The following is a 15403-nucleotide window of genomic DNA, read 5'->3' as shown; positions in this document are numbered from 1 at the left end:
GGTGAAAACTTCAGTCTGGGGGACCGAGAGACAAGCCCGCCAACCGTGACGTCACAACGCTGTGACGCGCCCGGAGCTCCGCCCCCTCGCGACCTGCGCCGGGAATCCGGGCAGCCTGCGCCGTGGCGTCACAGGTCGGGGCAGGCGTGTTTTCCGTCGGCCCAATGGGAGCGGCGCGCCGGCCTCCCCTTTAAGGAATGTTGTGACCTGACGTCACCCAGGCGAGTTACCTCCCGCAGCCGCCACCGCCAGGCTCAGCGCGAGCCCTGCAGCCCTTGAGCTCGAGCCCCGGAGCCCCCGGCGCACCGAACCGCAGCCACATCCCTGAGCCGCGCGCCCCGGAGCTCCGGCTGCGCGCCCCGCCGGGCCTGCGCCATGCCCTCCGACCGGCCTTTCAAGCAGCGGCGCAGCTTCGGTGAGGCCCTGGGGGCGAACTGCGAGCAGGGACCGAGGGATGGGGGTGCCAGCCGGCCCCGATTGCCGCAGGTGACGTCAGCCCCATGACGTCAGGCACCGGCCGGCCGGACCCCGGGTGGAGAGGCCGCAAGGCCTGGCAGGGTCGCCCGCCTCCCTACCGCGTCCCCGGTTGAGGGCTGTGGGGCCGACGGCCCCGGGGGCGGGCGCTGGGGCGGGGCGGGCCCGGAGCCGCCCCTCGGGACGGCGAGGCGGAGTCGCGGGAGGCCTCAGCCCTGCGGGGCCTAACTCTTGAGTGCTGTCCACAGCCGACCGCTGTAAGGAGGTGCAGCAGATCCGCGACCAGCACCCCAGCAAGATCCCGGTGAGTCTGTAGCCCCCGCTGGCCACGCCCTGCCCTACTAGGTCCCGCCCCTGCCTTACGAGTCCCCCGCCCACTATGCTTCCAGGTGATCATCGAACGCTACAAGGGTGAGAAGCAGCTGCCTGTCCTGGATAAAACGAAGTTTCTGGTCCCAGACCATGTTAACATGAGCGAGTTGGTCAAGATCATCCGGTGCGTGGGCAGCCTCCCGAAGGCCTTGGGTGGGGTAGGGGCCAAGTTCCACTCGGAAGGGGTGGAGTGGGGCGAGGGGACTGGAGGTAGGGCACCCAGCCCGTTCTAGGAGGCTGGGAAAGGTCAAGGTCGGGTTGAAGTGAACTTCTAAAGAGGTGAGGGCTAGAGCCCGGGCTGTGGTGGACGAAAAGTGAAGATTCAGAACCATTTTGGGTGGGTCACCCAGGCCCTCAGCAGGCGGCCTCCTCACCTGGCCTGCCTCCTGCCTCCGCAGGCGCCGCCTGCAGCTCAACCCCACGCAGGCCTTCTTCCTGCTGGTGAACCAGCACAGCATGGTGAGCGTATCCACGCCCATCGCGGACATCTATGAACAGGAGAAGGATGAAGACGGATTCCTCTACATGGTCTATGCCTCCCAAGAAACCTTTGGCTTCTGAGTCAGGAGTAAGGGTGGGGGGTGGTTGGGAATTCTGGTCAGGCTCTCTCCAGGGAGGTCCTGGCTCCTAAACTGGGCTTTTCAGTCCCTAGTGGGTTAGGCAGAGATGCAACCCCCACTCCAGGTAGGGACACCAGCCAGCCTACCATACCCTGGGCCAGTCATATTAGGGCCCCTCCTCTGGGTGCTGGCTGGGTTGGGAGTGGGGGGCAGCACCCCTGCTCTGTGGTTTGTCTTTTTTTTTTTTAAGCCCCTTGCCTGTCTGCCCACCTGTCCCTCATCCACCTGAGGCTTTTGCCTCCTGCCAGAACTTGCCCACCCCCGAAAGGCTGGCTCCCCTTGTCCTGACATAGTGTATGGCTCTGTGGTCATTTCCTCAGCAGAATAAAGATTGCTCAGGCCTGCCTGGCCCTTTGCCTCCAGCTGCTTGTTTGGGAGTAGGGAGGGCTGCTAGGTGACTGTGGCCACACACTTCTGTCAGTCAGGGTTTGTGGGTTCCCAGAAACCTACTCCTTAGTACAGGATGTCATACAGTATTAGGGGCCAAACTCAACCCACTCCAGGAATAGATGTCATCAGAACAACAACACTGAAAAACCCACACATTTATTAAGTTTAGCCACAACCTATAAAGCCCTGCTCACCTGCTGCTTCCCCCTTCCTTCCTGTGCAGAGTCCAACTGGGGTGCTCCTAGCTTCTCCCCATGGGGCTTGTGGCCAGCTATGAGTCCCCTTTGGTGCCAGAGATTTGCAACCCTGGATTTGAACCTCTTCTGCCTGAGGACTTGCCTGCTGGCAACTCTGGATGAAGGATGGCCTGGCTTCTGACCCTTCCCCCTCTTGTCCATGCAGCCCTGTGCCGGCCAGGGCTACTTGAGCACAAGCATAGCCTCTGTGCCGTCCTTGGCAGTCAAATAGAGACCATGTGTGAGGTAATACTCCCGTCGCAGGAAGGCATAGAAGTAGTCGGAGATGAGCAGGATCTGGCAGGGGAAGAGAGAAAGAGAAGCCATGGGGCACACTTTACTAAATAAGGCCGCTGTGGGCTGAGACAGTTCCTGCCTGGCACCTCCCATCAAAGCCCAATCTGTGAGCCTACCCAGCCAGGGACCTCCTTCCCTCCTGGCACGTACCTAGTTCTGAAAGAGCTTACTGACCACCTGGCAGCTGCCTGCACTTTACCTTCTGCTCCCTTGTTTACACTTCCATCCTTGGGAATCCAGACCAGTGTTCTAGGAAACAGTGCATGTACCTTGTCTTTTCCCACAGGCACTCCCCATCCAACCTCCAGGGGCTCAGGACACAGAACTGCCTAGTATTTCTCCCATACACACAGCCCACAATTCTACCTTGAAAACATACAATCCCACCCATCCCTGTAACAACCCCCAACAAAGTCACTGTTGTCACCTAAACAGTAACAAAACCACTTCCCAGGGTTCCCTGCTCTTAAACCCTGTCCTGTACCAGAGGGAGCTTATTAGACCACAAATCTGATCATGTTACTGCTTGATTTGAGTTCTCCCAAAGGCTTCTTGCGCTTCAGACTCCTTGAGCTTCAGGTCCTTGCACCTGGTCCCTGCTGCGCGTTACATCACTTCCTGCACTGCCTTTCTAACCACAGGTCTTTGCGGTTTCCTCTGCATTATCATCTAAATACGTGTCTGCTCTTCAACTCTGTTGCAGGCTCACTTACCCTTGCCTAGGTCCTAACCGCTTAACCTCTCTACTGACATAAACTCATTCAGACTGCAACTTCACACAACTGTGTGACACTTTGTGGTAATACTGCTTCTGCTAAGGATGAACCCTGCAGCCTTTGCTGCTGTGACATTTATCTGCCACAACTCAGTCTGACCACAAAATCAAAAGGGGCCGGGAATCTCAGTTCATTCTCACCCTAAATAAAGCCTCAGAGAGAAACAGGATTTGTCTCACTTGTACACTTAACCCCAAAGTCTGCAACCCTATTCAGTCCAACATGCCCAAGACTGGACTAACTGGAGCTGACACGGGAGTGCCCCACCTTACCAAAGAAGGCAGGCACTACCGGAGACACCACAGTTCTCAAAAGCTTTTGGAGTACCAGCAGCAACCAACTCTTAGTTCACATGGGGAGACAGGACTTGAATATGGCAAACATTGAGTGAGTCTTGGGGCAGATCAGAGGTTGAGGTAAGTCTCCAGAGCCCTGTCCTGCAGCTAAGAGACTTTTCTGAAGGCAGAAGAGCTGCTACAAAGACCCTGGTGGCCAAAAGCACTGATAGTCTCTGGACACATACCTACCATTATCTCACTGGGAGATTAATGGTCTATTTTACTAGTAGAGAAATTGAGGCTCATCTGGGCGGTGGTGGCGCATGCCTTTAATTCCAGCACTCGGGAAGCCAAGGCAGGCCTGGACTACAGAGCTAGTTCCAGGACAGACTCCAAAGCTACACAGAGAAACCCTGATTCGAAAAACTACAAAAACAAAAAAGAAACAAATTGAGGCTCAAGGCATTCAGTTTGTTGGACCAAGGCCATACCTGGAGGGTGATATGCTGTGGGCCCCGGCTACAAAAGGACATGGGGTTCTGTAACATATTAGCAAGCAACCAGGCAGTCTTTGGCCAGCCTGGTGAAGGCAGCAATCACTGACCTTGAGCCCTGGGGCTTTCTCACCCAGACCCCAAGACTTTCTGTCTGGGAAAGGGAAACCCAGTTCCTGTGGCAGGGTAGGTGAGAGGCAATCGTGAGATTCAGAATTCACAATTTGTCCCATGGTGATGAGCTGGCTAGGTCAAAGGAAGGCAAATCAAACTAGGTTATTAGGTTGAGACACTTCTGGGAATAACATTTTTTGTTTGTTTGTCTTGCAAATTAATGTTGGCAATAGCTGGACGGTGGTTCAATCCCGGTGCTCCCGAGGCAGTCTTTTGAGTTCAAGGCCAGCCTGGTCTACAGAGCGAGTTCCAGGAATCCACCAGAGCTACATAGAGAAACCCATCTCAAAAAGCCAATAAACTGGGCAGTGGTGGCACATGCCTTTAATCCCAGCACTCTGGAGGCAGAGTTTGAGGCCAGCCTGATCTGTAAGAGCTAGTTCCAGGACAGGTTCCAAAACTACAGAGAAAACCTGTCTCGAAAAACAAGCAAACAACAACAACAAAAAGCCAATAATAATAATATTGGCAATTTTATAGGATCCAATCTAATGTGATATGGGAATATACAAATATTAAACACATTATTCAAAAGGACCTGACCTAAAGAAATAACTGTAGGGCCGTAAGAGCAGCTGTTTTTTGTTTTGTTTTGTTTTTATTGTTTGTTTCCTTTAGAAACAGGATCGGAAAAGCCCAGAGTAGCCTCAAACTTGCTGTGCGGCAGGGGACGACCTTGAACTCAATCCTCTAGCTCCCACCTCTCTAGTGCTGGGATTACAGAGAAGCACCTTCTACCACAGGAGCAGCCCAGGAGCTATTCTTATAAACCTTAATTCTGTGCACCACATTCCTGTATTACTTGGACTAAAAAATTCAGGCCCAGCATGGTGGCACATACTTGTAATCCCAGCACTTGGAAGGGGAGACTGGAGGATTACTACAAATTTTTTGTTTTGTTTTAGATTTTTTGAAAAAAGGGGTCTCTCTATGTAGCCCTGCCTGTCCTGGAATTCTCGATGGATTCTAGGCTGGCCTTAAATTTAGAGATACCCTGCCTCTGAGGGCTGGAATAAAGGCTTTATACCTGGCTGATTTCTGCAAGTTCCAGGGCAGCCTGGGCTAGAGTGAGACTATTTCAAAACAAACCCCAAACCAAACATGGCAAATAAGTGCATCAGCTTGAAATCACACGGGTGACATTCTGACAGAAGGAAGCTTGGCCTGCGGATTCTTTCCTTTAGGTTTATTTATTTTACTCTACAGTTTTCCTGCATACACATATGTGCACCATGTGTGTGTCTGTTGGGGTTGTGGATGGTTGTGAGTAACCAGGTGGGATATGGGGAGTTAAACTGGGATTATCTGCCAGAACAGCAAGTGTACTTAACTGCTGAACCATCTCTCCATCCCCGGGGGTTCTTTAAAAACAAAGAGAACAAGTCTCAGTCTGATAACAAACCAACCTTAGGGGATCTGAAAAATAAAGATGAGGTGCAGAGCAGAGGACACTGGGGAGACACAACCAAGTATAACATGGTCCTCTAGGTTGGTCCTGGACGAAGAAGACATGACTCCCATTCAGTTAGGAGTAATGTCCCAGAGTGGGTTCTTAGTTTAATAAAAGTTCTGTACAATTTAAGATGTTAACACAGGAAAACAGAGTGGGATATATAGGATTTCTCTTTATCTCTGCAACCTTCTATGACTCCAAGACAAATTCCACAATACAAGATTTATCTAGAGAAAAACAAAAACAATTGTCTTTTTGGCTGTTGGGGTTTTGTTTGTTTTTGTTGTTTTTTGTTTGTTTTGAGAGAGAGCCTCTCTACGCAGACCAGGCTGGCCTCCACTCAGAGATCCTCCAGCCTCTCTGCCTCTCGACTGCTTGGATTAAAGGTGTGCACCATTCCACTTGTTTTATGTTGAGACTGGATCTCTTGAAACCCATGCTGGCCTTAACTATGTAGCAAAGAATCCCCTTGAACTTCTAAACCCGATTCTACCTCCCAAATGCTGAGGTTACAAGTATGTGCCACCATATATTTTTATGTGGTATTGGGAATTGAATCTAGGGCTTTTTTGCATACTAAGCAAGTACTCTATGAAAGCTGTATCAAGATAGCATGGGGCACGCCTTAGACCCAGCATTTGGGAGGCAGAAGAAGGCATATCTGGGCTCAAGGCCAGCCTGGTCTACAGAACCAGTTCCAGGACAGCCAGGATGGTTGTAACAGTAAAGCAGAGAAACCCTGCCTCAAAAAAACAAACAGCCAGGCGGTGGCGGCACTGGGTTTAATCCCAGCACTGGGGAGGCAGAGACGAGCAGATCTCTGTGAGTTTGAGGCCAGCCTGGTCTAATTCCAGGACAGGCTCCAAAAGCTATATTCTCAGTCTGTTTGTTTATTTGTTTGAGACAGGGTCTTAATATCTAATCTAAGCTGCTCTGGCATTTACTACTTAGTGAGAAGGTAGAGGCAGGAGGATCAAGGAGTTCAAGGTCATCCTTGGCAACAAGTGAATTTTAGACCCAGTCTGGTACATATGGACTATTTTTTAAATTAATTTTATTTTATGTGCATTGGTGTGAGGGTGTCAGATCCCCTGAAACTGGAGTTACAGACAATTGTGAGTTGCCATGTGGGTGCTGGGAATTGAATTCGGGTACTCTGGAAGAGCAGCCAGTGCTCTTAAATGCTGAGCCATCTCTCCAGCTTCCATGTGGCCTATTTATTGTATGTGAGAATACAATGAACCTCGAAAACATTTTGGTGGGTAAGACACAGTGAAGAATACCTATAATTCCAGCATTCAGGAGGCAGAGGCAAAGGGATCTTTTCAAGTTCAAGGCTAGCCTGGTCTACAGAGTGAATTCCAGGCATCCCAAGGATGTAAACTTGATTTCAAAGCAAAAATGGTAAAAGGTGGATTTGACAAATAGATGTGAAAGACCCGAAATTTCAACTATGTTAATTGTCTAAGTGAAAATAAATATTGAACTCTATTCAATGATGTAAAAGCTGACATACTTAGCAGGAAATGTACTGATGCCTGCATTTCAATTTGAAATAAATGTAAAGGGCTGGAGAGATGGCTCAGAGGTTAAGAGCACTGGCTGGTCTTCCAGAGGTCCTGAGTTCAATTCCCAGCAACCACATGGTGGCTCACAACCATCTGTATTGAGATCTGGCGCACTCCTCTGGCGTGCGGGCATACATCGAGGCAGAATGTTCTATACATAATAAATAAAGAAATCAAAAAAAAAAAAAGAATAAGCCTAGGCTTATTTAAAAAAAAAAAGAAAGAAAGAAAGAAATGTAAAAATAATCCAGGAGGAGTTGGTGAGATGGCTCAGAAGGTTGAGGCACCTGCGGCCAAGCTGATGACATGAGTCTCTCCCCAGATCCCACATGATGGTGGGAGAGAACTGATTCCAGAAGCTCTTCTCTGCCCACATGCATGCATGGCTTGTGCATGACCCCCTCCACAAACACAAAACAGAAAAGAACAGGGCATGTTGGTGAAGCACCTAGGAGACCCTAATCAAAAAGCCCAAAATAGTAAGTAAAAAAAAAAAAATCCAAATAACAATAAAATAAATAAAAGATGGCTTACAGGATGGATTTTGTAACCAAGGAGTACTGTAGCATGTCACTGATAGGGTCTTTGTAGTGGACATATGAGTGCTCAGTGCGTCAAATTTGCATAATAAAGTGTAGAAAAGGGCCCTACTCATTTCGGCACACAGTCTCACTGTCCTCAGGTCTGGGAGGGTGCATTGGCTACAGGGAAAGGATAGAAGGCTGGCTTGGAGCTTGGCCCTTTCAGAGGAAAGCCTAGGCCTGGGACTTTCCATTAAGACTACAAGAAGAAGGGATTTCCCAGAGGTCCTAGAATTCACCCTGCTCAACAGCTGCAAACCCACAGCCCCTTTGCCTGTTCTGAGCAGGAGAAAGTTGAGCAGGGAATAACAAAAGCATGAGCAAGTCAGTAACCGACTTTCTGTTCCTTAAATTTCCTTTTCCTCACATATAAAATGAGAGCAATCAGCTCCAGTTTATTACACACCAGAATGGTCTTCCCTAGTCTATACCTAGGATTTAGGGGCCCAAGAACATGCTTGTCCCTCTGCCTGTTTTTGGAAGCTGCCCTACTTGTTGTGGCTGATCACCCAGCCTCTCGTTTGGGTGCTATTTCTACACTCCCGAACTTCCTCTAAGGCTCCTTTGATCCCCAACACAGCCATTTTGTTGTTGTTGGCTATTTTGTTTTTTGATTTGTTGTTGTTTGGACAGGGTCTCACTATGTGGCTCTGGCTTAGAACTCACTAGGTAAACCAATTTCCCTTGCACTCACAGAACCACCTGCCTCTGCCTCCTAAGTGCTAGGATTAAAGGCGTGCACTAACACAGCGTCAGGAGTGCAGGGCTGGGAGGACAGAGAGGGTGTCTTGGACCCTGAAGGATCTCTTTGTTGTTTTTTCATTTTTGAGACAGGCTGCCCTGGAACTCACTATGTAGACCAGGCTGGCTTGAACTCAGTGCGATCTGCCTGCTTCAGCCCCCTGGATGCTCAGATTACATGCACAAACTCTGCACTACACCAGGTTCCTGCGGTATCTTCAGAGCTATCATGCCTCCAAACACTGACAGAAGCCTCTGCTGCTCCACCTGCCCCCATAAGAACCCTATGCTCAGTTATATGACCCCAATGGGGTGGCATCTGCTACAGCTTTAGAGCCTTTGGCCTGGTATAGGGCTCATATTCTGGGTGCACGTGTTGGTCCTTAGGCTTCTGGCATTACCCTTCATGCTTTGGCAATCATTAAGTACCCAGGACTGCTCTTCTCTACTCTGTAGTGGAGACTTCATGAGGTAACCAGGGTCACAAAAATGAAATGAGACTCAGAATACGCTTCAGTGCAGATGTAACAGGAGAGAGAGAATAAAAAGATCTTCTAAGCACCTGGCCAGTCCCTTTAGGAACGTCACAACTCCCAAACTGGGGTCCATTTATAACCCAAGGTCACAGGTGAGTGGAAAGTCGAGCTATATCATCAGCCCTGCTTGTCTACATCCAAAAATCTGAGTTCTTTCCTCCACCCTGCACCTCCTACCTTGGCACGCAAATTGGTGAAGGCTGGCTGATACTCCATGCCCTAACAAGCATCCTGTAGGCTGTGCTCCCCAGTTCCCAGATCTGCTACTCTACCAGATTCTTCATGGAAAAGGCAAAGTAAGTCTGAGACTTCAGAGTCAACTGGGTTATCCACCTTGACCAATTGGAGCCTCTTGACTACAGCTCCTGGAAACAGATGTGATCACCTTAGCATGTCTTGACTCCCTAGGCCTCCTCCTTCTGCTGGAGACACTGACACTCTGGAGGACTTCAGCTGGTTGCCACAGTTGGCCAAGTGCTGCTTCCTTGGCCACCAGCCTGAAGTCTAGACAAGTAGAAGCCAAGGAGGCTGGCAGCTGAGTGTGGAGCACTGGCCAAACAGACCCTGCAAGGGAGGGGGCGGAGCCTCACCTTCCAACTTTAAAGAGAAAGACAGCAGGAAAGGGGGAGTGGTGTCACAGGCCTGCAAACCCTGCACTTGAGAGGTGGAAGGAGGAGGACCAGAAATTCAAGTCATTCTCAGTCACTCAGTAAGTCGGAGGCCAGCATGAGCTACAGGAGAGAGATCCTGTCTCTAAAACAAAGAAAAAGTGGGCGAAATCACCGGGCTTCAAGTTACTGTTACCAGGTAGGACTGCAGACTGGTGCCAGAGCAGCAATTGTTATTACCTGGTCCTTTCGATTCTCAAAAACATTCCTGTTCAACACCATACCGGGCCCTCACAGCCACCTTCCTACTCAAGAAATGAAGAGTACTGCCTCTCACCAGATTACAGCAGCCTCCTCCACACCAGAATTCCCGCTCACAACCCCTTCTCTTTCTGGCAGCATACAGTTTGCAGTCTGAATCCAATCACATTTATCCTTAGTTGAAAACTAATGGTTCAGCCTGAACCTCAGCGTAACGAGGTCCCTAAGGGCCGTGTAGCTCTGACCACTGCAACCCTGGAATGTTCCCATTCTTTGTCAGCAAGCATAACCAATACTACACAAGCACTAGTAACACGCAGCGCTACCCTCTCCCTCGGGTATCCCATCTCTCTTTCTCCCCCTCCTCCTCCTGCTCCTCCTAGTACCCAGCTGGACCCTGTATGTTCCCCAGAACTGTATTTAGAAGCCACTTTTCTCAAGCATCCACCGTCCTGGCTCCATGCTCCCAGCCCCACGGTGAGCCCATCACACTGCTCTGCCCTGCTTGTTTATTTGTATTCTTTCCCAGACTGTGGGTTCCTATGTCTCGTTCACCTAAAGGGCTACAGAGAAGAGTGGTTATATGGACTGAGCATGCTGAGATCTCTCCTGCAGGACATAAACAGGAGATTCCTCTTTTTTTTTTTTTTGCTTCTTTCAGAGCAAAAGAAGATGACCAAGCTGCTTGCTCTATCTATCTATCTATCTATCTATCTATCTATCTATCTACCTACCTACCTACCTATCTAGTTAGTTATTTGGTTTTTCGAGACAGGATTTCTCTGTAGTTTGGAATCTTTCTGGAACTCCCTCTGTAGATCAGGCTGGCCTCGAACTCACTGAGATCAGCCTGCTTCTGCCCCCCAAGTGCTGAGATTAAAGGCATATGCCACCACTATCCAGCCAAGATGTTTTAGTAACGGAAAATAGAAGATACTTCCATCATAATGAACACACATACACACAAACTCTCCATGAGTACATGATACCTGTAAATACATGGAGAAAGGCTCAGAAGACCAAATGAGCACATAATCCAGATTACATGGGCCTGCTCCCTGTAAACCTTCCTTAAGAATGAGCCACTATTATAATTTTAAAGTAAAATTCAGGGGCTGGAGAGATGGCTCAGAGGTTAAGAATACTGGCTGTTCTTCCAGAGGTTCTGAGTTCAATTCCCAGCAACCGCACGGTGGCTCACAACCATCTGTAATGAGGTCTGGCACCCTCTTCTGGCGTAGAGGTGTACATGCAGGAAAAATATTGTATATAAAATAAATAAATCTTAAAAAAAAATTATAAAAAAAAAAAGTAAAATTCACCTGTGTTCTCTGTTCTTAAATTTATTTAGAGTGTCTGGGACTCTTTAGCTTTTTCTTTTAGAAAGACAAATTCATGAGAGCTCTGTGTGTATGTGTGTATGTGTGTCTGTCTGTCTGTGTGTACATAAATCACTGATCAATTTTTACATCTATAATCCCAGCACTTGGGAGGTAGAGGCAGGAAGATGAAGAATTCAAGGCCAGTTTCAGCTATCTAGAAAGCTGGGGGTAAGGCTGGGTACATGAGACCCTGTCTAGAAATTTCAATAGGAAAGAAAAAGAGACTGTCTCTTTCTCATCTCATCATTTATGAACTGAGCATTGCCCTGGAAGTTTGCTGTGTAATCTAAAGAGCACACTATTTTCCACATTTCCCATGCCAGCATGTGACTGATGGCAACAATAGGACCCACAGGCAAATCTACTACACACTATGGGGTGGGAATTATCACCCTAAAATCTGGGACTAAGACACTGTAACCTAAAGAAGTTAAATCACCTGCTGCAGGTCAGCAGTGAGGGAGTTGGAGGAGACCTCAAGCAGTCAAACAGTAGACTTCAGTCTTCTCTCTCACGCTCAAGCGCATGCACACACAAGCACACATGCCTCATTAGATGGTTTACGTCGGTCATTTCCTGTTACTGACTCTGAGGCCATGGTAATTACCAAATGATGTGAACTTACCACATGCTGAAAAAATATTTAATGGCCCTCAAGAGAAAGAACAGAGCCTTAGTCATTGGAGTACCTGCTGGGGTAACTAGTAATCTACATATATCCATTCTGTAATAGGGCATGATCCTTTTCCTCATGAACTCAATAGGTCAAGCTGTTCTATGCAGTCTGTATATATAAAGCTGATCTGGACAATGGAGGTCTGGGTTCTGGGCACCCATTTGGCATCTGTCGCCATCTGGCACACAAAATAGCTCTTATCTGCATGTACCAGGGAGTGAAGGAGGAGGCTAGAGGAAAATACCTTTCCCTGCTAGAAAGATATTCATAAGAACAGGCTGTGGAAGGAGCACATGTCCCCAGATGCCTGATATCTTAATAGAAACATGCCAACACAGAAGCAGGACCTGACTTGGCTGTGCAGGACATAAAGAGGCCAGATGTGGCTGGAATGAAAAGGATGAAGACAACTACACACTGACCTCAGTCAGATGTGAGACCTCACCTCCACCTTTCTTTCCCTCTCATTCCCTCACACCCTCCTCACTTTTTCCCTCCCTGGGGCAAGGTCTTGGAATGTACAGGTTAGCTTGATTTACCCCAAGAAGCTTGGGCTGATTTGGAACCAAGGAACCTCCAGCCTCAGCCTTTCAAGTGCTGAGATTATAGGTATCAGACACTTTAGGTATCACCCAGCTTTCCCTTCCCTTCTTGTTACTACTCTGAGTCCCTCTGGCCTTTGTCTGGCCTCTCAACAGGGAAGCCATCTTGTTCCTACCAGATTCCTTCACCAGTTAGCACATCCGGCCACAAACCACATGGTATTTTCTCTGGCTGCCTTTGGTGTGTTCATTTATTTACTCATTCATTTAACAAATATTTTTATTTTTTAAAGTTTTAGTTATGTATTTTACATGCATTGTTGTTTTGCCTGCATGTGTGTCTATGTGAGGATATCAGATTCCCTGGAACTGGAGTTACAGACAGTTGTGAGCTGCCATGTAGGTGCTGGGAAGAGCAGTATATGCTATTAATCACTGAGCAATCTCTCCAGTTCAACAAATACCTTTCTTTTTTTTTTTTTTTTTTTTTTGGTTTTTCGAGACAGGGTTTCTCTGTGGTTTTGGAGCCTGTCCTGGAACTAGCTCTTGTAGACCAGGCTGGTCTCGAACTCACAGAGATCCGCCTGCCTCTGCCTCCTGAGTGCTGGGATTAAAGGCGTGCGCCACCACCGCCCGGCAACAAATACTTTTCTTTTTTTTTTTAAATATTCATTCATTTATTTATTATGTATACGATATTCTGTCTGTGTGTATGCCTGCAGGCCAGAAGAGGGCACCAGACCCCATACAGATGGTTGTGGGCCACCATGTGGTTGCTGGGAATTGAACTCAGGACCTTTGGAAGAGCAGGCAATGCTCTTAACCTCTGAGCCATCTCTCCAGCCCCCAACAAATACTTTTCTAAACAACTGTTCTGTGCCTCTCACTGACTTGGTAGTTGGCGACCTACAAGGGGAAGAAGTAGATCCCTACCTTCAAGAAGTTCATGGTCCAACAAGAGACGGACAGCATAGCAGGGAAGGAAAGGGAGGCCAAGGAAGAGCTAGCTAAGAGATAGTAAGATGGCTCAGCAGGTAAAGTGCTTACACTTGTCACGTCACATATGTACCACACATGTCTACATATACTCACATACAACAATACATAGGCCTGGAGTGGTGGTGCTCACCTTTAATCCCACCCAACACTCAGAGGCAGAGGCAGGCCGATCTCTAAATTTGAGGCCAGCCTGATCTACAGCAAGAGTTCCAGGACAGCCAGGGCTAAACAGAGAAACTGTCTCAAAAAAACAGAGAGAGAGAGAGAGAGAGAGAGAGAGAGAGAGAGAGAGAGAAATAGAAATAAAGTGTTTAGAAGGTAGGTAAGAAATAGGGACTGGAAAGATAGTTGTTCAATTAAAAGCACTGGCTGCTCTTCCGGAAGACTCAGGTTTAGCCCAGCACTCTCATGGTGGCTTACAACATCTGTAACTCCAATTACTGGGACGTCTATACACTCCTCTTGCCTCCACAGACACTAGGAACACACATAGTACACATACATACAGGAAGGTAAAACACTCAAACACATAAAATAAAAATAAATAAAAGACATGAAATGATTGAGCAGGGGAGATACCACAACCAATAAAGTACTTCACATGCAAGCATAAAGTAAGTTTGATTTCTAGTACCCACATAAAAAGCTAGACATGGTGGTATATTTTGTAATCCTGGAGCTGGAGAGGTAGAGACAGGAGGACCCATGGAACTTACTGGCTGGCTAGCCTAGCCTAATCTGGCAAGTCCCAAGTCCTAGTGAGAGACCATTCCCAAAACACAAGGTTTGGGAGCTGGAAAAATGGCTCAGTGATTAAGAGTGCTTTCCGCTCTTGCAGAGGACCAAAGTTTGGTGACTCACAACCACCTGTAACTACAGTCCTAAGAAATCTGATGCTCTCTTCTAACCTCCTAGAGCAAGCATGCACACATATAGTAAAAATAAAAAATTTTCCCACCGGGCGATGGTGGCGCACGCCTTTAATCCCAGCACTCGGGAGGCAGAGGCAGGTGGATCTCTGTGAGTTCGAGGCCAGCCTGGTCTACAAGAGCTAGTTCCAGGACAGGCTCCAAAGCTACAGAGAAACCCTGTCTTGAAAAAACAAAACAAAACAAAAGAATTAAAAAAAAAAAACCTTTAAAGGTAAGAAATGACGCCAAGAACTTGGTTGCTCTCTGCAGTTCAGCCACCAATATACGTCATCCTACTGTCTTTGGTCTCCAGTCCAACCCAAGTCCGTCTTTTACAATAATTAAGTTTCTCTTGCTTTCCATGGCACCTGAGGAGTGCAGACAGTCTCCCAGTATTTTTTTTTAAAATATTTATTTATTTATTATGTATACAATATTCTGTCTGTGTATATGCCTGCAGGCCAGAAGAGGGCACCAGACCTCATTACAAATGGTTGTGAGCCACCATGTGGTTGCTGGGAATTGAACTCAGGACCTTTGGAAGAGCTCTTAACCTATGAGCCATCTCTCCAGCTCCCGGTCTCCCAGTATTAAGAAGCCTTCCTGTCATAGAGGCAGCATCCCACAGATGCCTCATAAGCACTGCCAATTCCACTTCTTGAGCAAAACTAGAGTCAAGACTGAGGATATTTCTTTGGAGTTCACCAACCTCCCTAGAGGCTGAGGCAGGTCCAAGATCATCACATGCAAGCCCTGGGATATATGCAAAAGGACGGAGTTCTGGCAAGCAGAAGGGTTATTTTAGACACTACACTGAATCCTGTAGACCTCTGCCCTTGTAGGACACGGGTAGAGATGCTGCTCATTTACCACCAGAAACCACCACTAGGGATGAGACCTCTCTTGCTGTTCATACACCAAAGGTGGGTGGGTTGGATGTAAATTCTCCACGACATCCACACAGGAAACCCCAGTCCCAGCAACTCACTAGCAAAAGCTTCAACTCCTGCCCAAACTGCTAATCCTGGAGACAA

At 48.1% G+C, this 15403-nt stretch overlaps 2 protein-coding genes across 2 annotated transcripts in view; one reads left to right on the top strand and one right to left on the bottom strand.

The window, feature by feature from the left end:
* The first annotated feature begins 227 nt into the window (after positions 1–227).
* Positions 228–1816, top strand: Map1lc3a (microtubule associated protein 1 light chain 3 alpha). The gene is made up of 4 exons (XM_041670264.1): positions 228–415; positions 723–778; positions 864–970; positions 1245–1816. Exons 1-4 carry the CDS (start codon positions 376–378, stop codon positions 1405–1407), a joined length of 366 nt encoding a protein of 121 aa, XP_041526198.1. The 5' UTR covers positions 228–375; the 3' UTR covers positions 1408–1816.
* Positions 1817–1998: 182 nt separating this feature from the next.
* The window catches only part of Pigu (phosphatidylinositol glycan anchor biosynthesis class U), an 85966-nt gene continuing 72561 nt past the window's right edge, over positions 1999–15403 (bottom strand). The window contains exon 12 of the mRNA XM_041670261.1: positions 1999–2389. Coding sequence (XP_041526195.1) covers positions 2276–2389 — 114 coding nt within the window. The 3' untranslated portion in view covers positions 1999–2275. The remainder of the gene's footprint in view (positions 2390–15403) is intronic.

This window comes from Microtus oregoni, unplaced genomic scaffold (genome assembly GCF_018167655.1).
Source record: "Microtus oregoni isolate MIOR12 unplaced genomic scaffold, Mior012 000020F_ref0000438, whole genome shotgun sequence".
NCBI classification, from domain to species: Eukaryota; Metazoa; Chordata; class Mammalia; order Rodentia; family Cricetidae; genus Microtus; species Microtus oregoni.
This window is presented reverse-complemented; position numbering and strand designations above follow the sequence as displayed.

Coding starts and splice junctions, on each gene's coding strand:
- Map1lc3a (XM_041670264.1), top strand. CDS start 376: ATGCCCTCCGACCGGCCTTTCAAGCAGCGGCGCAGCTTCG. Junction 779..863: donor AGCACCCCAGCAAGATCCCG/GTGAGTCTGTAG, acceptor CTATGCTTCCAG/GTGATCATCGAACGCTACAA. Junction 971..1,244: donor GAGTTGGTCAAGATCATCCG/GTGCGTGGGCAG, acceptor CTGCCTCCGCAG/GCGCCGCCTGCAGCTCAACC.